The sequence below is a fragment of the Tinamus guttatus genome, unplaced genomic scaffold (assembly GCF_059628265.1).
Source record: "Tinamus guttatus ecotype Peru unplaced genomic scaffold, ASM5962826v1 Tinamus_guttatus_pri_ptg000777l, whole genome shotgun sequence".
Classification (NCBI taxonomy): Eukaryota; Metazoa; Chordata; class Aves; order Tinamiformes; family Tinamidae; genus Tinamus; species Tinamus guttatus.
The window spans coordinates 277,640-301,370 of record NW_028289311.1 but is presented as its reverse complement, the minus strand read 5'-3'; the positions used below and the strand labels follow the sequence as shown (position 1 = coordinate 301,370).

At 38.8% G+C, this 23,731-nt stretch overlaps 1 protein-coding gene across 8 annotated transcripts in view; it reads left to right on the top strand.

Moving 5' to 3' along the window:
• FHOD3 (formin homology 2 domain containing 3) overlaps positions 1-23,731 on the top strand; it is a 387,720-nt gene that overhangs the window by 314,263 nt on the left and 49,726 nt on the right. For 5 of the 8 annotated variants that reach the window (XM_088537458.1, XM_088537455.1, XM_088537454.1 and 2 more), the window contains 4 exons: positions 2,222-2,272; positions 6,771-6,982; positions 14,171-14,470; positions 17,556-18,445. In XM_088537458.1, the coding sequence (XP_088393584.1) occupies positions 2,222-2,272; positions 6,771-6,982; positions 14,171-14,470; positions 17,556-18,445 (1,453 nt within the window). The remainder of the gene's footprint in view (positions 1-2,221; positions 2,273-6,770; positions 6,983-14,170; positions 14,471-17,555; positions 18,446-23,731) is intronic. The other 3 variants (XM_088537457.1, XM_088537456.1, XM_088537459.1) reach the window with 2 other exon arrangements.

Below are 23,731 nucleotides of genomic sequence, written 5' to 3'. Positions count from 1 at the left end.
TATCTTTCAAAAAGGAAACTCCCAAACCAAAAAACCACCAGATGGGTCTGTTTGAATAGCAGGTCTGCACATTTAACTCAAAGCTGACTACAGTGCTTGTCCTGTCACTGAAAGAGCTTCCTTAAAGTCAGAAAAACATTAAAAAAAATACACATCTTCATCTCATTAGTCCAGAATCAGAAACTGGTTAAAGTGATCATATATCCTTGAGACAGTTAGTTTGGAATGCCCAGTGTTTTCATTTTCAAGATTTGAGTTCCTGGCTCACGTTGAAGTTAAAATTTTATTTGAGTAGGTGGTCTCTAAAGCTACTAATCTTTGCAGGCAGGCAGCATCCCACAGTTGATTAAGCAGTCTGGCAGGAGGAGCACAGAGGCACAGCAAATCATCACAGACAGTTTCATAAGAGTTTTGGGATTACATTATCAAACCATCAGTTGGCTGGAGACTCTGGGGTTGTATTTTTGCTTAAAAATAGCACTTCCAATTCACAACCTTTAAACTCGTGAGCGGTACTGGATTTACCATCATGACTCATCTGTTATCTCATTCTTTCCAAGTCTTCTTTGAGAATGTTGCCCTAGATTCTGTCACCATTCTTGACAAATTGGAGAAAATTTAAAAGAGAGTACCACCAGTTATGCAACCTGTTTTGGAGGGGAAAGGTGTTAAAATGCTATGGAATGCACAGGGAATATATTTCTCAGCAAATAGGCTGTTGTTTCCATGGCACGTATATAACGCTATGTCTTGAAGTAAAAGAGTTACTCTTCAGCTGCAGGGAAGGGTGAAAGTAGTTACAGGGGAAAGAATAATGTTACCATTATTACCATTTTTCTGCTGAAAAAATAATAGCGTTTTTTTCTCTGCTGAGGTTATTCCCATTGCTACTATAATTGTAAAGAATATTTTAAAATGTAATGAAGCTATAAACAAATTCTGAAGTATTTGGAGATAGCCTGAAACTATTATATGTGTATTACATGTTAATGATAACCTAAAAGAGCGATTACCAGCAAATGTTTGTTATCTGTTGGTATTGTAGAAGAATTGTAGAAGAATTCATTCAAATACACAGTGTAAAGAGAAAAGTGGTGCTTTATCCATAAATGGAAGCGTTTGGAAAATTCTTCTGATTAGACTGCAAAAGAAGCTGAGAGATATGGTCTCGTGAATTTTGTCCATGAGATTCAGTAAAATGCTAAAAACATACTGTATGGAATTATCTTTGTGGTTTTGAGGTAGACTGAATATTCACTGGGTTTTGCTGTTCTCTGGGTTGTGTGCTTCCCAAGTAATTGTGCACTAAAAACATCTGCAGATTTCACACTCCTATCTGAAATGACAGTGCCCACACATCCAGCAAAGTTGACTTGGCAGAAGTTAAATATATAAATTGCTTGAGGAACAGTGAGAAGGGCAGCTGAGATAGACCAAGGTTTATATCTAAAACTCAAGGACTAAAATAAATAACTATGTTATCTTTCCATATTCTAAATATACATTTTAAGAACAAAGAACTAATCTACTAGATAATTCAAAAGGTCCAACTAGTTCAGTTTCCAACTGTGCTGCAATTGCATTTAGAAAAGGTGCCTCAGAACCAGGACAGATACAGTGTACCTTGTGTCTTGGTTTAGCCTACGAGATTCCAGTAGTCACTGTTTCAGAGTATTTGAGATGGAGCAAATTAGTAATTTTGAATAATCTCTAATGGTTCTTCTCTTCATGAACATCCCATTTCCTCTAATTCCAGTTAGGAGGTTTCGGTATGTACTTCAACGCTTTAATTCTTTAAGCCTTTCAAACTACACATTCGGTGTGTACATACATATGGCCTTGACATGCTTAAGTGTGCATGCATACTTTTCAGAAAACAAACTTTTATTTCATTTTTCTTGAAAACAGCCTTTGTTGTCTCCAATTAGTCTCTTTGTACTGCTTTTGGCTTCTCCTACTGTGTGTATATATATATACACACACACACATATCACAGAATCACAGATGGTTGAGGTTGGAAGGGACCTCAGGAGATCATCTAGTCCAACGCCCTTGCTCAAGCAGGGACACCTAGAGCACGTGGCACAGGGTGGCATCCAGGTGAGTTTGGAAGATCTCCAGATCATAGCACACTACTGTGTATTATTTTGGATATATATACTTCTGTTACTGACCTTATTCTTGTAGTTTCCTTTGCAACTTATTACAACTTTCCTTTTAGCCGTGATTATTTAGACAAAAGAGAAGAACTAAGACAGGCAAGAGAAGAGAGGTTTGTATATAATGCATTCATCCTTCCCTTTGGTTGTTTCTACTTTCTGTATTATTTATTGTGTAGCCGTTGGCTGCTTAATTTTTAACTATGCATGCACAGAACATTTTATTTAAAAAGAACTCTAACAGAGAGCTGTTGTTTCATTAAAATGGGAATCAAGTTCAGCTGTAAGCACAGCAATAAATAACAAGCAGTGGCACTGGAATGTATGAGAATGATTGATCTATCTTATCTCTTTATGTTGAAAATAAGCCTATTCTGTTTGCTTCAGAAATTTGCCCAGATTTAGTATTGCTATGAATCAAGTACGTCTGTCCCAAGCTTTCTGGTGGGGTCAGAAAAGGCAATTGAGTATATAGGAGGAAGCCAGGTTCACAAACATTTGAAAGCTGTAGTTGCAGGCCAATGCAACCTGACCTATTCCCAAAACATGTTTGATCTTTTAGGGCCAAATATTGTATGCCAGTCTCTCTAAACACCAAGGAGTAAATTTTGTAAGGTTAGCAGTGTTTGTTATTGAAACATTGTATAAGTGGATTGCACTTGTCAACTGAATTAAACATATATATATATAGAGAGAGAGAGAATTTATAAACCTTGGGCTAGGCTGGGGACTTCCAGTGCTTATGAAAGCACATTTTTCAAGGAACACTCAACTAGAGACCTTTGCCTTTCAATACAATTGCTTCATCTCTGCTTCCACTAGTGGTTATTTAAACTCTGGAGGAAACTCCTGTTTTCACCTGGAATATGTCTGTGCTGCTAAACGAGCAGTAGATGAGAAATCATTCAGATTGCTTCAGTTCTACTTTTATGATTCTCTGAAATTTGTTTTCCAGAGATATTCATAAAAATTGTCAAGGGATGGAATTTTAACGTCCAAGTGTATGAGCAGCCATTGCTGAAATTGGCACATTTGCTGTTTTTTTTTTTTTTCTCAAAATCATTGTATAGAAGGCAGTTCTTTTCTGCAAACTTAAATCTGATCTACCAGCATGCCCATTCTCGCTGAATTAAAAATGATTTTAACATTTCTAAGGGAAATCAGAGGTTGATGGGCTTTCCTTTGTCCTTCCAGCCAAAACAATTGCAAATAGTATAAAGCCCTTTCTAAAATGAAATATGTCTGGGTACATAAACATCGTACACTGTCCTAGCTTGAGTAAAACTTTTCACAGCAAACATTCTCATAAGTTAACTTTGAGACAAATTGGAAGTGAGCTCTCCAGCACTTTCAAGCAGTAATGGAACATGCTAAGTAAACTGTAGTATTTTTTTGGATATGTTCACCAGCAGGACATCATTGTTGTACAATCTGAGCCAACTGAGTCATTAGCAATGTGTCTTTATCCTTTGAACTGGAATATTAAACTTAACATTCCTTCTCATAAGGAAGATACATCCTTACTTTGACTGTATGTAAATAATGGAGAAAACTCCTGTAACTGAAGTCAGGCATCAGTAGTCCATTACACTGACCCTATATAATTCTCTGCTTTCCCAAAAACACCTTTGCACAAATGAAATTTCATAGAGAAAGCTGAATGTTGTCTTGTTTTTAAAGGAATAAAAAGACCATAAGCAAATGCTGTATTAAAAGTGTGAAAATCCTAGTTAAAATACTACCTTATTTATAGCAAGCAAAAGGCTAAGTTTCTGCTACTTTAAATATAGACTTTCCCTCTATATCAGTTAGGAAAAGTAAAAGAAAAGAATATTAAATACAGACAAAAATCTCCACTAAAAGGATTGTTTTGTCTAAATTCTGTCAAATCTTTGCTGCGTGCTATCGTGTCACCCCTGATCTCCAGAATATGAACGGCAGCTTTTCTCATGGTTTTGGGTGGGTTCCCAATGAGGGAGAGTAGTCTCTGCAGTTTCCATGGTTTTGCAAGTAACTCGGTAACATTCATTTCAAGTTGTTCTTTCTGATTGGCCTCAGACTTTTGCTTGAGCATTTTTCAGTGGTCCTTTAAAAACCTCCTAGCCAAGATGCATTACCAAGTGATCTCCAGTGCTGTTTACAGTTCAAATGGGATCATACCTGTTACTTTGCTGGTACAGGAATATTTTAGTAACTCTGTGGCATTGCTCAGAGACCTGGAGAACATGTAATAGTATTTTTATTCCATTATAAAAGGAATTTGGAGTTATACCAAATGGATAGCCCCAAAATTTGCATGTCTGTTATCTGTGAAGCATAGGCATGATGATGTCAGCAGGTTTCCCTGATTTAAAGGAATATCACAATATAAACGAGGCATTTTATCAGCCCTGTAGTGGAGGAATTAAATCCAGTGGAGAGGTGCTATCTCAGCCCTTTCACTCCAGATTTTGATCTTCATGAGATCTCATGGATTTGATGATTAAGACATTCACTATTGAGACAGAGTTGAGAAAAGAGACACTGAGTTGAGAGAGAGAGGAGAGGGAAGGAGAGGAGAGGAAAGGAAACAGGAAAAGGAGAAAAGAGAAGAAGCTAAATATGTGTTGTTCGGCAGGTGTGAAGGAATAACGACTGAGTGCAGAATCATTTTTGCTTACCTGGTTTAGATTGCCATATTTTGTTTAATAGCTTGCCCATTTGATATTGCTGTCCATGTGCATCAATAAAAGTTGTTGCTCTGGGTACCTTTCCTCTTTTAGTGGTCTTTCAAAAAGGCCATTGATAGTTCTCTGCTTGTTATTAATTGTGCAGTGCAGAGCTCAAGTGCTAAAGCAACTGTAAAAGAGCTGAGGACAGTAGAACATTGTAGTTCCCCCTGTTATAGAAGGATCCATCCAGATCTTTGTTGTAGTGTGCTAGCAAACTGCAAAAATCCTCATTGCAGCCAGTTGGACTGTACCTGTTTTAGCAAAACTATCAATTTGAATAGCTCTTTATGAGTCTTAAATCCCATCTGCTCTATTTTTGAGGAGGGGGAAAACTACGATACGTAACTGACCACAGTTAAAAGGAGGACTGGTTTCATTAACTGCAACAAAACACTATGATAATGAAGGCAAAGGGCTTTCCCTCTATTGAAAGGGCAAAAATCATTCTTTAGAATTGGCTTCATGTTAGAACTGTAAACAGTTCCTATTTTATAACCATAGAAGTATGTGGCTTGTTATATTTTCATCCACAGCCTGTAGGGGTTCCTTTTCTTGCAGAACTTGTTCAAAGTACGTGCATACCTCTGGAGGAATGAGAGAAATTAGTTTGTTCTTCATTACTGCTGTTTGCAATAAAACAAATTGCCTCTGAAAACACAAGAACTGCTCTTCAAAGACATGTTTCTATGCTCGATATAGATGTTTTCAGACATGCATGTGTGTGTGGTTACCATATGTACTAAGCATGTTTATTACCATATGTGGCTGCCTTCTTTCCCCTTCCACTTTTAATGGGCGCTTGTACACTAATTTGGGCTGTCAGTGAGGTGGAATGGAGGAGGAGAGGTGTTCCCTGTTATGGAGCGTTTACAACAGCAGGGTAAAGGAGGATGACCACAGCATTTCAGGGGCATAAGCAGTAGTCTCAATTAACCTGTTTAACAGTTCACTTGTGGGTAAGATTAACAGTCTAGAGCCTGATACAGCTGCATGCATGAATTTATTCTCTAGCAAATAACGGTAGATAAAATTAGCAGACATCTGGAAGAGGCACATATTTCAAAGTTATTTTGGTTGAAATGTATAAAGCACACTATGAAGAATATGATTGGTAGCTGGTCTTAATAAACAGTTAGTGAGTTCTGCCTGCCTAAAATGCAAAACAGATGTGTCTTTGTTCTTTTAAAGTGACTTTGATGAATAAACTACATGTGACGTCAGGTCCAAGCTATTGGATGTCTGAGTCCAGCAGAGAATTTTTTTAGCATTGAAAAAAAAGAAATCTTTCCATTGTAGACTCTGGAGAGAACAAAGTGAATTCCAGTGAATTGCTCTCAGAGCAAATAGAAGCAGGTTCAGAGACTTTAGATAGGCGATCCAAGCATTTACTATTGGTATTGTTGGTATTATTTTCAGGGAGATCTGTTTTTGCCTGCTGCACTGAAGCATTTTTCTGTCTTTGCAGCAAGTCTCAGACTTTGGCTATTTGCATCAGAATTAAGGGGCTCTGGCTTTGGAGCCTTCCCTCCCTCCTCCCCTCCAATTTTAGTTTTGGGGGAGGGAGGGCTGGGAGGAGGAGGAGGTAGAGGAGGAGAGTGAAAAGGAGGACAGGCAAATGCTTCCAAAAGGAGAAGGACTATGCAGACAGAAAGCTATATCTAAGGACTGTTTAATTTTACCATTTTTTGGATTTGTTTTGTCATGAGCAATTTCACTTCTTTCAGGGAAACAGTATTTGCTTTGGTGTGCATTTTTTGGCACTTTGACCAAACAGGCAGTTTAGTGCCTTACCCCTTGTGTCAGGAAGTCAGCTCATTCTCTGCAGGTGTTTCATCCATAAAAAAGCATCAAGCACAGGCTTCTCTGTCTTTACGGAAACCATTTGGAATTTAACTTTCAGATACAAATACTTGGAGAGATTGGCAGCTGAGGAGTATGAGAAGGAGCTGAAAAGTCGGAGTGTAAGCCGAGGCAGGAGTGAGCTGTCCTTGAACCTGAGACCTTCAGCGCCATCCTTGCCGGTACCCAAGTGCATCAGCCCAGGATCTATCGAGTCCCAGGAAGAGCTGAAGACCCCTTCCACTCCCTGCGGGACTCCTCAGCCCTCAGAAGGTTAGTGAGAACAGGGTGGGGGGGACAGCATGACAGTTTTATGACTGTTTCTCTCGGATTAGCAGTGCTTTTTAATGCATGAATATAACCTCCGAGGTGCCAAAGTAAAGGGTCTTGTCATATTGCTCCATGCTGTGTGCCTGAATTTCCTTTCTTTTTTTCCACATAGATTTGGCTGTCTTCTAGTCATTCAAGTAAAGAATACATTGCTGGTTTATATTGTCATTGTCTGCTGCTATTAGAATAAAATAATTGGAAAATACAGGATAGAGAGGGTTTTATTTTAGCCTCATGTTCCTCATATATTAGGAGTTACTGAGTACTAAACCAAGAGTATTCCTGCCAACAGATTTTTGCTTATGTGGATTCTCTGAAAGAAATGCAACAGATGAATGCCAAGATTATAATAACGTCGCATAGCACAATCTGAGTGGAGCAAACAGAAAAGGACTTGAACTGAAGGCAGAGAGAGTGTTTTGGTTATTTTTAACACCAACAAACACTCTTAAAATTGTAGCACATGTAGTAAAAGACTTAAAAGAGACCACAGACAATTACTTAAAAGGAAAGTATAATTAGTGTTTGCACAGTTGGTTTGCTGTCGTATAATTTAGTGGTGTACAGAGCAATACTTTGTGTGTGTGCATGTCATTCTGCCACTTGCATCAGTCCTTCAAAAAAAAAAAAAACACCATACAGATTTATATTTGTGCCACATGATGTTGCATTAACATGGGGAGCTTCAGTGCATGTTGAGGGTAAATTATTACCATCATTCTTTTTTTATTTAATTTGATTTCCTGCGACTTGCTATTGATGATTAATGCTTTTGTGATTTTCTCTGCTTGGTTTTATTGAGTGTTATGGTTGGTAGCATGCTATAAAGGAAGGCAATTTAAGGAAAAAGTTACTGCTACTGAATGATGTATATACTTATCCTCAAAGTATTAAACAGGTGAAGTTCATTTAATTTAGGTTTATATGTTTTCTCAGTTAAATTTCTGGTTTTCTTGTCTGACACCCTGCGAGTCTCACTGGAATCATTTGAAGTTAAAAAGCATGGGTATTTTCCTGTAACATTGATTTTCAAAAATACTAAGATGTCCAGTTTTTCAAGTGCAATATTGCTTTTAAAGCAAAAAGCTAGATTTTTCCACCATTAAGATTTCAGACCTAGGTAGGGAGCAAGTATCTCTTTTATGATGATTATTTTAACATATTTCTCTTGGAAGCATTCAAAAAATGCAGCATGAAATGCAGTAGCATAATCTGTTTGGAGAATAAGTTTAGAGCAGGTGTACAGGGCAACTTCAGGCAGTTCTGAATATTATGAAGCAATCAACACATAGGTAGGCAGGACTTTTCTACTGACGAAAACAGAGGATAGCACCTGGAAGCTCAGCAGATGAACTGCAGGAGAGAACATGTGGATGGGGAAGATTAAGGCACAAGTCCAGCCATGAACAAATGCAGGTAGAGGGCTAAGACTGCACAAGAGCATCTTGCTTCAGTGGGAGTTCTGCATGAGTAAGAACTGCTACTTAGGAGTAAAATTAAATCAGAAATAATCAGCATGTGGATGGCGTAGACTGCCCCCTTCTTTGGAGGTGGCCAGTTTATTGGATTTCATGCAAAAGCTGGCACATTTGCTTGCAGGTTTTGTGCCATGACCTCTAGCTTAGTGTCTGAGTTCCTTATGGAACATAAGGAATTCTTATCTCCTTTAACATCTCTTTTGAAAAAAATATTTTCTCAGGAAATGTTCTTATTCTCACTTAGTAAATGGAGAAACCGAGGCACTAAGTTGCTTAAGCCATTTGTAGGAAGGCAGAAATAGAGCTGTGGTCAAGGCCTAGATTGCACAACTCCCCCAGAGTTTCTTTATATGTAGGAGTCATCATCTTCCAAGCAACGACAAAGTTGTAGAAGAAAAATACTTGCTTAGTTTGGTGCTCATTAATGCCCTTCAGATCTTTCAGAAGAACTGTATATTAACTGATATGGGATACACCTCTGCATTACTCTGAACCTGCAGCCAAGTGGGAAGTGTATTCGTGCAAAACAATTCCTTTACTAGCTAAACAGTAACTAGTTTTAGGAGTCAGATGTGTTTTGTCCCCAGTATTCTTTGGGTTCCCAGGATATAGTGGACTTAAGAAGCAATGGGTTCTATCTAGGGAACTTTGTCCCATGCTGTGAAGTTTCTCAGTATCTCTATAAAAGACAAAAATCTGGACTTACTGTGCTGAAGTGTTTTCTCATATAAAACAATTGGTTCCACTAAAGTAATCAAGTCTTGTAAGATTTACTCTTGTAAAACTCATGGTATGGCATTTAAAGGAAATGAATAACTGCCATAACTGCAAAATGGAATCTAGTATTTTTTTTAGAGCACCTCCTTCCTCTTTGGTAATTTAATTGGAGAGTATTTTATGAACTACACATGTCCATAAAGAAGAGCAAAAATAAGTCAAGATATCTCTGAAGTCAAACCACAAAGTAATTGGAGATGAACTCTTCTCTGTGAGAAGCAGCTTTATGTAGTACTTGAGGAAGTAATCGGGTTAACCTAAGTGTGCATAACAGACAGTAGGAAACCTTCTCCATTTATCAGTAGCTGAGCAAGACTCAAAGACTGCCTGAAGTATGACTGTCTGAAAATGTCTCAGTAGATAGAGGAGTGGTAGAGAATTGGGAAAACCATGAGACCGCTGAAGCCACAGTTTTATAGCCAAAGGAGATGATTGTGCAGAAAGGTAGAGGAAGAGCTAGAGCAGACAACCTAAGACCTGACCTGAGGAAGAAAGAGACAATTCATTTTCATTTCATACTCAGTCTCATTCATGAAGAAGGCAGGGTCCAAAAAAGGACGCTGTTTTCAGATGAGGTCTCATTATCATTGAAATAACTTACTTTAAATTGCTGGTCGTACTTCTAATGGAACCCCGTATGCGATTTGTCTTTTCTGCAATGCAAGTACACAGTGGGCTGTCATTTAGGCCGGTGTCCACTATGTCCTCCAGGTCCACCCCAGGTGCAGAACCTTGCACTTTACCTTGCTGAAGTTGGTGAGGTTTCCTTTGGCCCAGACCTCAAATTTCCCATTTCTGGATTAAAACTCTACTATTTAGCATACTGCTGCCATACCCAATTTACAATGGATTGCAAGTTTGCTGGTGGTGTATTCTGTCCCATCATCCACATTGTTAATGAAGAGATTCAACAGTATCAGCCTCAGTGGCAACTACTGGATACTCTGCTTGTTACGAACCACCACGTGGACGCTGAGCCACTGATTACTGAGCCTATTTCTACTTGTCTATACATAGGTACATTGATGTCTTCTCTTTCAAATTCCAGGCATATGTAAGCATCACAGTGTTAGGCAAAGTGCAGTTAGGCCTTCTGTCTTTCTGTCTGTGCCATGGGTAGAAATAGAGTCTGGTCTGCAGCTTCTCATCAGCTACTTTTGCAGTGTGACAGGATCCCAGGAAGCATGTTAGGGAAAGACTGCAGATTACACTACATATTAAAAGAGTATTAAAAAGAGGGAACATCATGTTGAGGAACCAATAGACATAGGTATACAGAGGTGGTGCATGGTGAATATTCCTCATTAGGAGGAAAATTAGGAGGAAAATACTCTGCAGAAGTACCACCATGAATGTAGGGTCTTGTACCTCAATAGCAGGTTTAAGGTTAAGTAGTCTGGTTTCTGGGAAAAAAATGGAAACAGATAAGACTAGTTGCCCTTTTATACCTTCTAAACAATAACAACAACAACAAAAAAGATCTGTACACATTCATTCAGAGGTTACCGCCTCTTTGGTGATGTTACAGACCTTCTTTGGGAGATTTTATTCTCCCAAGAACTCTTCACTTTTTTTTTTCTGATAATATATAATACATCTTTAGAGATTAAGCTCTGGCAGAAAAAGAAATAGGCATGTGATTCAAAAATTAGTCTTTAAAGCCACATTTAGTTTTCCTCCTCCTGATGAATCCAATTGCAAATAAAACTTCTTTTAACCAAAGTTAAATTATCTCTCACTTGTTTTAATTAACAAAAAACATAACATAGTTTTCACATTCATATAGTTCTCATTAAAACCTGAGCTGAGCTTGAGAGATTCAGTAATAGAGGTAGCTTCTTTTTGCTTTAGTACAGTATTTTTCACACTTCTCTCAAAGAGAAGGGTTTGTTGTTGTTGTGGTCAATTAGAAGTATATGTTGCTCATAATATCATCAGCATTAATTCTCAGAACATATCAAGGAGCATTTTTTGCCATTGGTTTTTGATATGGCCAAACTTGCTACCCTAAGTTTTCCCACTCTTCATCCATCAGGAAGACTGAACAAGGGGAACAGAAATTGGGTTCTTTAACTAATTCTGTTCTTACCTGCAAGTTTGCCGCTTGACAGGTTTTGTCTAGTTTGAAAGTCAATCCTGTAAATACTGGACTGAAATACTGATAACTTTTCAAAATAGGTCATCAACAACCATCCAATGTGAATTTTATTTTTAAACATCTTTAGAAACTTTTTCAATATCAACCCAGTTTATTACAGCATGCTGGGATATTACCGCATGTGGCAATTACACATATTGCTGGGTTTCTTCTCTCAATAATCTTTGTTGACAAAGGTGATTTTTGAACTACTTTTTGAGGGAAGAGCTACTGGGGTTGGCTCACTGCAGTTATTTCGGATATAGTTGGATTATTTGGCATGATTACAAAACTGAGAGAGACTCAAAGTGAATGTCAGCATATCCATGGTTGATTTTAGAGGTGTTTATGCTTCGATATAAATATATATGGCTCTTTGTTATGCTTTGATTCTTCTCATCTTTCTGGTGGACTATTTCAGGTGCACAGATTCAAAATTCTTTCGATGGTGCTTTCCAGATATACATCCATATATTCTCAAGCATTTTTTATGTCTCCCCCAAATTCATTTTTGAATCTTTAGTATAGCTTCATGACGACCACAGTGTCATAAGCATTAGCGATCCTGGCCAAGTTTTAGTTAGCTCCCTTCTCTATGTGAGCTGTTGCTATTTTTCATTATTGGATAGCAACATTTGCTTTTAGGAGAAAAAAAAAAAACGCAATAAATAATGATTTTTCAAGATAAACCAATAACATTTGTTTATAAGCATACAGTAATTGCAGACCACTGCAGTGCTGTGCTCAGAGTCTCTCAGATGCTGTGTTACTTCCATATTAGTTTCAGTATCTCCTGAAGGATACCTAAACTTGTGGCAGTTATATTCCATTCTTGGCTTGACTTTATCGTGCTGTCATACTATCCCTGCTCAATGACAATTGTGGTCAAAAAAACACAGCACAGTGATTCAGAGTGTCTTCCACCTTATTGTCAGCTTTCCATAATTTTGTTTCTCTCATAAGCGTTACCTAAATAGGGTAAAGTCAAGAGAGAGATCTATTTAGGGAAATAAGAGCCACAGAACTGCTGTCTTATCTAATCATAGACTTTTAAATACTTTCTATGTAGAAGAGGTAGAAAGGTAAGCTCCTAAACTGGAAGTGTTTTAAAACCTCTTAAAGAGGCTTGCATGGGCATTAACTATATATTATATATATTACAAGTACATTTTATAGAGATAAAAGTATATACAAGCATATTAGTATATATTTATATGTGCATATATAAATATGTATATATATGTATATATTTTTATATATGCATATATTTATATATGCACCATGAAGTGCAGAACATAGTCCTGATTAAATCAATGGCAAAAAAATCCTTAATTATAAGCACTTAAATGACATAAAATGAATCAGGAAATAGTATCATGTTGAGGGTGCATTACTGAGAGCTTCTTTAAACCTTAAGTGTGTTATTGTAAAGATTAGCCCAGGCAGTGTTAGAAATCATTACTTTGTGTGTGTCTCAGGAATAGGCACTCAACATGAAAAAGTTTTAGGAAAATACTGTGACCTTCATAGTTTAGGTTTATACTTTCTTGGAATAAATCTATTTTCCTGCTCCCAGAGGACTGAAATGCTTAGGTTGCCTTTTCCTTCAAAGATTCATTTAGTTCTTGAAGAAAGACGCATCATATATCATGGGATCCAATGACTGTGACAAGTCTGAAAGCATATTTTGCAATGTTGTAATGGAAAGCGGTAAGCAAAGGGAAGAAACTAATATGACTTAGTCATTCTAGTTCAGCCTTCTTGCACAAGATTTAATGCAAAAGGGATTTCAGGAATATGCAGAAGTAATATGCACGTCCATTTTCATCATTCTTGCATGGCCATTTCAATTTTCAGAGCATTGATGTGAACTGCTTGATGTGAATATGTGTGGATGCTCTCCAGTTTCCTTGCAGCATGCAGAGAATATTTGCATGTGAAAATAAGCTGGTTTGGCTAAAAACTGTAAAGGTGAATGACTGAATTTCACTATCAGTGATGGATCAGGGAAGAAGAAACCAAGCTTACCATCAACAGTGTTTGTTGTGTGCCAACTGACAAAAAGAAATCCTAAATGTATGCCATATGCCAACCACTTGAAAACTAAATTTATGCCATATGCCAATCAGTTGGGAACTTTGTCCAGTTTTGTTGTGGCTGTTCTGAAGTAAATATGCACAAAAACATATGTTTTTTGTCAGTGCCATTTCCAGACTGTGCCATTTAACTGTGTTAATAAAACTAATATTTGTATTTTTTGTTGAAAAAATTTGTTCCTCAGCAGGTGAAAAAAGAAGCTCGCTAAAAAATCCTTCAGAAACCAGAGAATAATCAACTAAGAGCCAAAATCTCTCTCCTCTTTGCTTTTAAAAAGATCTTTCCCTTCCTGGCTCTGCTTGGGCACTGAGTTTTAAATGTCATTCTTGGGTTGAATGCCCATTTCCTGGTGGTTCAAATTGGTGTGCAAGTCCAATACTCCAGCTGTGGAAGCATATATAAAAACAGCTGCTGCCTCCAGACCATGAGTCATGGCTTTGCCAGGCCACTCTTGCGTGTGATGCTGTTGTCACCCAGCACTCACCAGCCTCTTGCTTGCAAAGTTATGCATGCCATGAACTCACTTTCTCTTTACTTTTTGCAAGATGCTCATACAATTTTCCACATGGTTCTTGTTTAGGCGGGTGAGCCTCGCAAGACGCCGTTAAGTGAATCTCTTTCTCCCATTGTTCTCTCCGCCAGTGAGTGCCAGTGAACCCGAGGCCGAAGCAGAGACAGAGACAGAACCAGAACAGGAGGCTGAGGCCAAGCAGGGAGCGGAGACACTCAAGCAAGTAGAGGCTACAGAGGTGGGACCAGAGAGTGAGGTGGAGCAAAGACCAGAGAGAGAGCCAGAAGAAAGTGCAATACTCAGTGAAAAAGAGAGGCAGAATGAGGAAGTGAATGAAAAAGACAACTGCTCTGCATCCAGCATATCCTCAGCAAGCAGCACTTTAGAGAGGGAAGAGAGAGAGGACAAGTTAACCAGTGACAATGAAACTGGTAAAGTGAAATTTTTTCAATAATGAAGACTTTCCTTTGAAAAAAAAAAAAAAAGTTAAATTATCAGCTGTGTTGCTGTGTTTACTTGCAAATAGACCCTTTACACCTGTCACTAATAATTCCTTTGCCATGGACAAATCCTTGTGTCATCACTGCTTGAAAAACCACAGGCTTTGGTAGGGCTTTGTGTTCAGAAGGATGGTTAAGATTTTCTTAAATTTGAGACTGTTTTCTTCACTCAAGATTAGCATGTTAACCACTTAATCGTGTTACCACAAACCGCATCTCTCACTCTCCAATAATTTTTTTTAGGTTTCCTACATGTCAAAACAACAAGATGAAGGGCCCTGATACAACTTGTCATGAGATTCCAAAAATCTTTTTCCATGCCTTTACTCCTAACTTACTATTAATGCAACAGGAGGAGAAAAGAAGGATGGGATGTCTTTTCTTTGCCTAGATTTTTCCTATCTTGATCAGGCTTCAGAAAACAGAGGGATACAAAGGAGCTGCTGAATGTGGATCTGGGCTGTGAACATCTTCAGCTTTTGTGGAGAAGGCACAAGGAACTTATACACAGTCTGGAAAAGAACAGTCCTGTTAATGATCAGTGGTTCTGAACTAGAATTAGAACCTGTGAAGTGTAGCCCATCCTGATAAATACCTTATAGGCTAGTTTGCTGCCAAGGAGACAGAATGACAACCAGAAGTTTTCACACAGCCTAAAGGGACTGAAATGCAGATTTTAGACCTTGGTTGATTAATTGTTCTTTTCCACTTTCTTTACAGGTTAGATTAGAGCAATTGATTTCCAGTCTGCCTAAGGCTGAACAGTGGAGTGCATTGCTTTAAGTTTGCTGAATAGAGATAAAAAACAAAGATAGCTTCTTTCTAGATAAGAAAATAAAGACTTTGCTCAATGTGACATACAATCTTGCTCTTCTCAGAAAGAGGGGTGACTCTGAATCACAGCATCTATTAGCAATAAATTATTAGATTGCTGTGTGCATTCATATTTAAAGCCTATTGCAATTTTCTAGGAATCATTATGTTAATTTGGTTGATGGTTAAGAACTATTTGCTTTTCAATCAATGCCAAAGCTGAGCTAGAATAGAGCACTTAGAATACCATTGTGCTGAGTAAAAGTAGGTAGATGTGTAGGCAGGAAAGGCATTGTGGATATCACAGGTGAAGGATATCATTACACAGTGGTGTAGTCAAGGGTACCCAAAGTGAGGGTACAAAAATTTTCCAATTATCTTGTCCCATCCACCCTATTCTTTCATTCGAATAATTGCTTACATACTTTTTGTTAATAGTCAAGAAATACATTCTGCCCATGTAAAATTCAGCTTCTTAAAATTGACATACATTACTGGTAGACTGGAGGTTATGCTGTGTAAGAAGGTCTCATGTAGGTAATAGATTGCAATCTAGTGGATGAGAAGATGCAGAAATCAAATGAGAGTGCTTTTTCTAGTACCTCTCAGATTCCCAGCAGGCAGTTTGTCATTTCTGAGCACAGTGTTTCTGTCCAACTCCATTAAGGACAGAGGAGTAAAAACTTTGTTTCGTGTCCCTCTTTTGTTAGCCATTCTGTTGAGTTCTCCTTCCTGCCTTCTTCTTTGATGGCATTTCACAGATTTATCTGTGGAGAGTGCGGAAAGAGGGTACTTAGGCAGTAACAGGCTTCACGGCAGTCATCTTGGGTTGGTTAGAAAACAGATGGAAAGATTGAGGCAGACTTGCGAGCCCAAATCAGAGATGGTGTCTAGGGGAATTTTGGTGAGAAATTTTGGAACGGGATTAAATTCTGGAGGATTCTAGCTGGTGAAAACAGAAGGCAAGTTATATGGGATATATAGATCCTGACAGCAATCTTGGACATCCCTAAAGGAACAGCTGCAAGGAGGGGGCAATCTTCCGAGGGCATTCAGCTAGGGAAAGCCATAGTGTGGGGAAGGAGATGGTGTTGTCTACTGAAACTACATCAAAGACAACTACATGCAAATCCTAATGAGAAAACAATCCTGTGGAAAAAGACTTTATGTCTTATTGCTTTATTTGATGCCCACTGGAAAAAGAAGCAACATTTGGAAGCGGGAGGGCATGCTTTTTGCATTATTTCAATATTATTTTCAGGGGAATGTGGTCTAAAATGTTGTATCATTTATTTTTACATTTAAGATACAGTAACTTGTTATTTATGGTGCTATCTCACAAAGCAGTATTCTTTATAGTTCATTGGAAAGAATAGTAGTCAGAAAAATGAAGCTTCATTACACCTTCATTACGTGTTAAATGAAAATGATGTGGGCAGAAGGCCATTACTTTTCAGTTTCATCATATATTGCAGGGAAGATTACAGTGGTTGATGAGCAACATTTTCAAAAATCACTAAGTTTCTTTTAGTTAGGTGCTTGTATTCCTACAAGTAACTTTAAAAAGCTTGTAATTTATGCTTGTAATTACTGAGAGTTGTCCTGGAAGTTTTGCCGTGGTTATACAGTCTCTGTGATTCAAGCAGTCAGTGTTGTGAAGATGGTCCTAGTACTTATCTGAAGGTTTAAAGAGCAGCCAGCAGGATGGGTGAAAAAACGAGGAAGCAGTTCCATACGGATCTTGAAATCAGGCAGGGAAAATCTTTTTCCTAAGGAAGCTTTCCTGGGACAGTTCCAGTTTCTGCCGTATTCAGAGTACCACTGTAGCCCATTTTGTGGCCATTCTTATGATACGTAATCCATATTTTATATCATTAAAGGTTCCGAGCACTTAAGCACCCTATAAAACAAGCTGAGACTGCAAGTACAAAATGAAATCTGACAGGGTTCAGAAGAAACCTCAGCCTGGAAATTGTGGCAGTTTGTAATTGCCCCCTATATACATTAATAATTACTCCCAACCCATCAAGATTGAGCTGGGTATCATCATAGCCACTTATTTTAGAACTCAGAACTGCGTCTTGCCCAGCATCACACTATTAGTGCATGTTTTTCCAGAAATTTTTCCCATGAGGTGGGAAATATTCTTGATGTTCTGGCTCTCGGCTCTTGACTGTTCCCATCTGTGTGTGTATGATTACAGGTCCGTGGTCACAGCCCGTTCAAGATGCTGGTGTGAATGAGCAGTGCAGCAACATTCTCAACAACAAGTGGTTTATGCTGGACATGCTGTATGCGCATAACAAAAAGCCCAAGGATGAAGAGGAAAAGGAGCTGGAGGCGAAGGAGGAAAAGAAGGAGATGGAGGAAAGTGAAGAGTCACTCACTAGTCTAGCCAGTAGGATCTCTATCCTTCAGGCCACTAAGCAGGCCAAAGATGAAAGTGTCAAAAAGATGGAGATTAGAAACCTGGACAACCAAGGCAGTGTGAAAGCCTTTGCGGAAAAATTCAATAGTGGTGAGCTGGCCAATGGGACAGCCTTGTCTGAAGATGAAATTGGTGAACAGGTCTCTGAGAAAACACCAGCACAGCCAAAGAAGGAATCTGACTACATCTGGGATCAGCTGATGGCTAATCCTAGAGAACTGAAAATCAAAGACATGGATTTTACAGACTTGGGGGAGGAGGACGACATAGACGTGTTGGACATGGATATGGGTCCTGGGGACTCTCTTGTTCCCCCTCCTCCTCCTCCACCTTCTTTTCTGGGTTTCCCACCTCCGCCACCTCCCCCACTGTTTGGATGTCCACCTCCATCTCCACCCTCTGCTAATTTATTGGCTCCTCCTCCACTCTTCAACACTCCTCAGGGTTTAGGGTCACCCCAGGTTTCTAGGGGTCAGCCAGCATTCCTAAAGAAGAAGAAAACCATCCGTCTGTTTTGGAATGAGGTACGGCCATTTGAGTGGCAGTGTAAAAACAACAAACGCTGCAGAGAATTCCTGTGGTCGAAACTGGAACCCATTAAGGTGGACACTTCCAGACTGGAGCATCTCTTTGAGTCTAAGTCCAAGGAACTGCCTGTCACAAAGGTACAGCTCATGTTCAGCTTCCTGTTATTTTGCTATTATATTGGTATTAATTTTGATTTAGGTTTATATGATTTATATTGTTTATATGATAACAGTGGAAATTACTGGATGTCTTCCTAGCTTGGTTTACGACAGAAGATATCAGGATATGAGCCCAGGATCATGTACCTGCCATAAGTACACACCATGCTGCCCTCTTGCCTCATGTCTACCAGTTTGGATGTCATTTGACTAGGGAATACCAATGTTTTACATTAGCATGCTAAAACTTAAGTGCCAAACTGGGTGTTGAAATCTGAAATATTTTCTGCTATGTGAAGGTCACAGCATGATGATTCATATCTGTATATTTGACAGTTCTTCACTTGGTAATATTTTCCTAGTCACTCTAGGAATTATGTAAAAGGTTAGAATATCGGACTGGTTCTACTGAAAAAATAATAAAAAAAGGCTACATATGTACTTGAATCTAAAGGATCAGTTTATCAGCTGGATTGAGTTTACATTTAAACACTCAAAAGGAGGTGGTTTTTTATTAGCTGGTGAACAGACATATTTTAAATCCTTAGTTTGGACAATTGAACTATCCAAAATTTAGGACAGAAGCTGACACAGAAAGTATCTCTGTTGCTGGGAATTCCTTACTCTTTAGGTGCAATGTTATGCCAAAAATCCCCAAAGGCTGGGGACATGACTATTTCACATTAGTCTCAGCAACAAAGTCAGTTCTCTTAGTGTCAGTAGGATTCTGAAGTTAAGTTTAAAAATTATCAGCTAGAACATTTGTTTTTCACTGCTGCATAAGCCATCTTTCTTCTAATGTAAGCAGAACAACTGATATGAATGAAATTTAATTTCCAATTAAAGTGCCAGTACAAGATGCCCTGTCACATCACTTTTCTTTAAAATAAACCTCTAGTTTGTTTTATATGTAGGTTTGTATGCTTTATGGTGACATAAAAACAGTCAGTGGCTTGAGTATTCTGCTTTTCTTCTGCTGGCATAGAATGCTCATAGAATGCTTAAGGTTGGAAGGGACCTCTAGAGGTCATCTAGTCGAACCCCCCTGTACATGCAGGATCACCTAGAGCACGTGGCACAGGACTGCATCCAAGCGGGTTTTGAAGATCTCCAGAGAAGGAGACTCCACAGCCTCTCTTGGCAACCTGTTCCAATGCTCTGTCACCCTCACTGTTAAAAAGTTTTTCCTTAAGTTGTTGCGGAACTTTTGATGCTTCAGTTTGTGGCCATTACCTCTAGTTCTGTCAGTGGCCACCAGTGAAAAGAGGCCAGCATCATCCTCCTCACTGCCTCCCTTGAGGTACTTATAGACACTGATCAGATCCCCTCTCAGCCTTCTCTTCTCCAGGCTGAACAGGCCCAGCTCCCTCAGCCTCTCCTCATGGGGCAGATGTTCCAGGCCCCTAATCATCCTTGTAGCCCTGCGCTGGACTCTCTCCAGCAGCTCCACATCCCTCTCATACTGTGGAGCCCAGAACTGGACACAATACTCCAGATGCGGCCTCACCAGGGCTGAGTAGAGGGGCAGGATCTCCTCCCTCGACCTGCTGGGGACGCTCTTCTTAACGCATCCCAGGATCCCATTGGCCTTCTTGGCCACGAGGGCACACTGCTGCCTCATGGTCAACTTGTCGTCAACCATGCCTTCATCCAGGTCATTGATGAATAGACTGAACAAGACTGGACCAAGGACTGACCCCTGGGGGACACCACTAGCTACAGGCCTCCAACTAGACTCGGCACCACTGATCACCACCCTTTGAGCTCTGCCGTCAAGCCATATTATTGATTGCTCACGATCTGGGAAGGAAAAATGTCTCATGATGGTATCTCTTAATTTCACTTGTTTAGACTATTAACTCAAAACTTTCTGATGGTCATTCTTGATCTTTTCAACCAAGCAGAATCATCACAATTGGAACAATTTAACCACCCATTAAGCAAACAATAGATCTATAACTATATGAGCCCCATATATCCTGCTGGCCTCTGTTCTTAGCTGAATTTTTTGAGATGCAGAAACAGCTTTCAGACATGTGTTGTATATAGATCCGAAATGTATGGCATAGCAGCTTTAAAAACACATTCAGCTGATAGCACATTTGGCAGATGTTGAAATTAATTTCTTTTCCTATAATTCCCTCTGTGCTGAAGAAGGAATGTTGGTGACACTATAGCATGTTACTCCTCCTCCTCTCTCTCCCCGTAAATACAGATTTGCTACAGATGGTTCATAAATGGAAAGAATGAGAAAGTTTTCTTAGATCCATAAAACACTTAATTCCTTGAAATGAATGTGGACTTATGACATATTTGCCATTTCCAAGCTTCATAAATGCCACAATTATAATGGATCAGTCTGGCCTAATCTTTTATTCTTACCAAAAATTTTGATAAAATGATAGATTGTTTGAATTTTGTCTTATTTATTTTTCCAGTCTTTTACCATGCTCCTTCCCAAACTACCTTTGGCCCTTTTTTCCCTCTCACATTTGCTTTGCAAACCTGCAAGGGCTGCCTGATGCTTTGGCACAGGTTTTGGCTTCTGTCTGAAAGACGAGTGAGCAGGTTTCTTTGAAATTAGTGCAAGTCCGAAGAATGATTTAGGTGACTGCTTTCCTCTTGGAGACTAATACTGCTCTCTGCATGAGGCATTATACTTTTGGCTTTCTTTCCACCCTTTCCAAAACACAGACATAGAAATATCATTGTCTCTGTACAGAAGACAGTGATGACTTGAGAATTATTGTGATGGAAGTTTACTGAGGCTTGTGAGACTCCTGCATGTTTTTGGTGAATACCAGCAAATCTTCCAGGGCAGGAAATGGTCTTTGCATCAAGTAAGAATGGGAATTATTAAGCAGACCACTGAATCTGTAAAAAGACTTGAGGTTTGGTATGAAGATTGCATTCAAATAAGGACAGCTCTTGCTTTTTCCAGACTGCTTGGTTTCATTCCAGGGAGAACATTCCCCGTTGTGTCTAGTTTCTCATGTCCAATGGCTGCAATCCAAAACAGGTTTATTCTATAAAATCGTAAACTCTGACTCACAGCTCAGTTGGTTCAGCTGAATAAAGAGCACCAAGCAACAAATCCAAAGTCAGTTCTCCAGATTTTGTAGCAGTAGATGCAAGCAGGTGCATGGAAAGGAATAGTCCAGGAGGATGAGAGGAAAAGAGAAGTCAGTGTGTGCTTTTTTTTTTTTTTTTTTTTTGCCCTTTTGGCTCTGTCTTTGTATTTGCTCTTTCATGCAGCTGTAACCAATTTTCCTCCAGTTTCTAATCCCTCACTGTGATTTCCACAACACACAGCTATAAACAGCTACTTCCTGGCTCATGAGAAGTTTTTCATTAAACACAATAGACTGCAATAAAATGCAGTGGATTTTAAATTGTGGGATGTAATACAGGAGTCTGGGGAAGGAGGTCTTGATTGTAGGAAACTATGCACCACTCCAGACAACTCGTTCCCTGATTATAGTTAGCTCAGCACTCTCTGTTGCAGAAAGTCTACTTCCTGGATTTAGAAGGTTGCGACAACTCATTCGCAAAGCGAAGAAGTGATCAGGTATCCCCCAGTCCAGAATTTCTTTCCTTCTCTCTCTGCTAAGCAGTGCAGGTATTTTGGCAAAGTACTTTCAAGTGTTTACGTTTCTGTGAAGAAAAATCAAAATACGCACACTTTTTGCTATCAAATACCTTATCTGCCCTCTCTTAGGTTCTGTGTGTCATTTAAAAGTAATATTTTGCTCATTCATCCTTAGCCTGTGGAGGATATGGGAATCCATTATGTGCTCGCAGGTGTGAAAAAGTATTAGGAGTAAAAAGTTAAAGAACGTCTTTGTTTACAGGATCTTTGGAAAAGCAGCTTAAAATAGTATTGCTCCCAGAATTAAGAACTGCGTCTTAGACTACCTGCTCGTAACACCAGAGATCACCTTCTGCAGAGCTGTTTAATCTTTGCAGTTCTGTTTTCAAATAACCTATTTGGACTACACAGCCTTCATTAAAGCAGTAGAATATGCCCAGTGAGGTCCCATACAGCTCTAAATACACTGCAATTGTTAATACATTGTAGGAATGATTGTTTCCCACAAGTTAGAACACCCAATATATTTTGTATTTATTTTAATTTTATGTTTATATTTAGTCATAAAATACTCAGCACATAAGGTCGCATGCTACATATTGACACATCAATATATGGAATCAAGTGCACTCTTCCTTCAAACACCTGAAGTCATTTTTTGGTAATGAGCTAATAAAACACAGCTTGAGGTCACCTAGGATTATAATACAAGTTAATAGTTGTACTTTCTTTTAATAGCTATGCACTTACACATGTGCAATTTCACTGCAGGAAAAAATGAATTATTTTCCTAATGGTAGGGTAATAAAGTTCAAAGTAGTAAAATCTTTCTCTTTTCGTCATCCTTTTGTTCATTTGGAAAGGATTTCTTTGTATCTCAGCCTTCTTCTCTGGAATGGAGTTAAAATCGCTTCTGACCCCTTTTTTGAAAAGAGCTAGCTATCCCAAATGTTTTTACCCAATATGCAGATATAACTCCAGAAAATATATATATGCTTACATCCTATCTAAAACTCATCTGTATTTCGTAACTCCTTGCAAAGGAGAAGAGAGAACTGTTAAGGCTGCAGTCAGTCTAGCGTTTTTCATCGCATGTCCCTCAAATGCGTATGTCTCTTTTGTCAAACTTCGAACCTAAATACAGAGCAATGAAGCTGAGACTTACTTAGCCATACCACATGTGGGAAGCCTAAATTTAACTCCTTTTCCTGAGCCTTTTCTGCATAAATTCTTTGGAGCTATGTAATTCTGTGCTGTACAGCACAAGGTAAAAAGTAGTGGCTTAAAAAAGGCTTAATGTGATAGAGACACAGGAGGAAGTGGTCTCCGCTGAATTCCGCTTGTTTTCATGTGGTCTTGGCCACCAACTGGGGTCTTGAAAAAATGATTAATGGCCTAGAAGTAAAAATGACTGCTTTAAAGGAAAGTTTGTATCTCAGATCCTTCAGTTAGCTCCCAGATAAAAAGAAGAATCTGTTACTCAAAGAAGAGAAAGCTCAAGAAGGGTTCAGGGCTGCTTTTGTAGGTGCCAAAAGAAAGCTATTCTGACAAAGCAGAGATAAAAAATGAGAATGAATGTCATTTTTGGCTTCCTAAAATTTATCCTAAAATCCTAAAATGTATTTACTACAAGACAGAGGGTTTTTTTCTTTTTAAATTATTTAAGAACTTCTTGT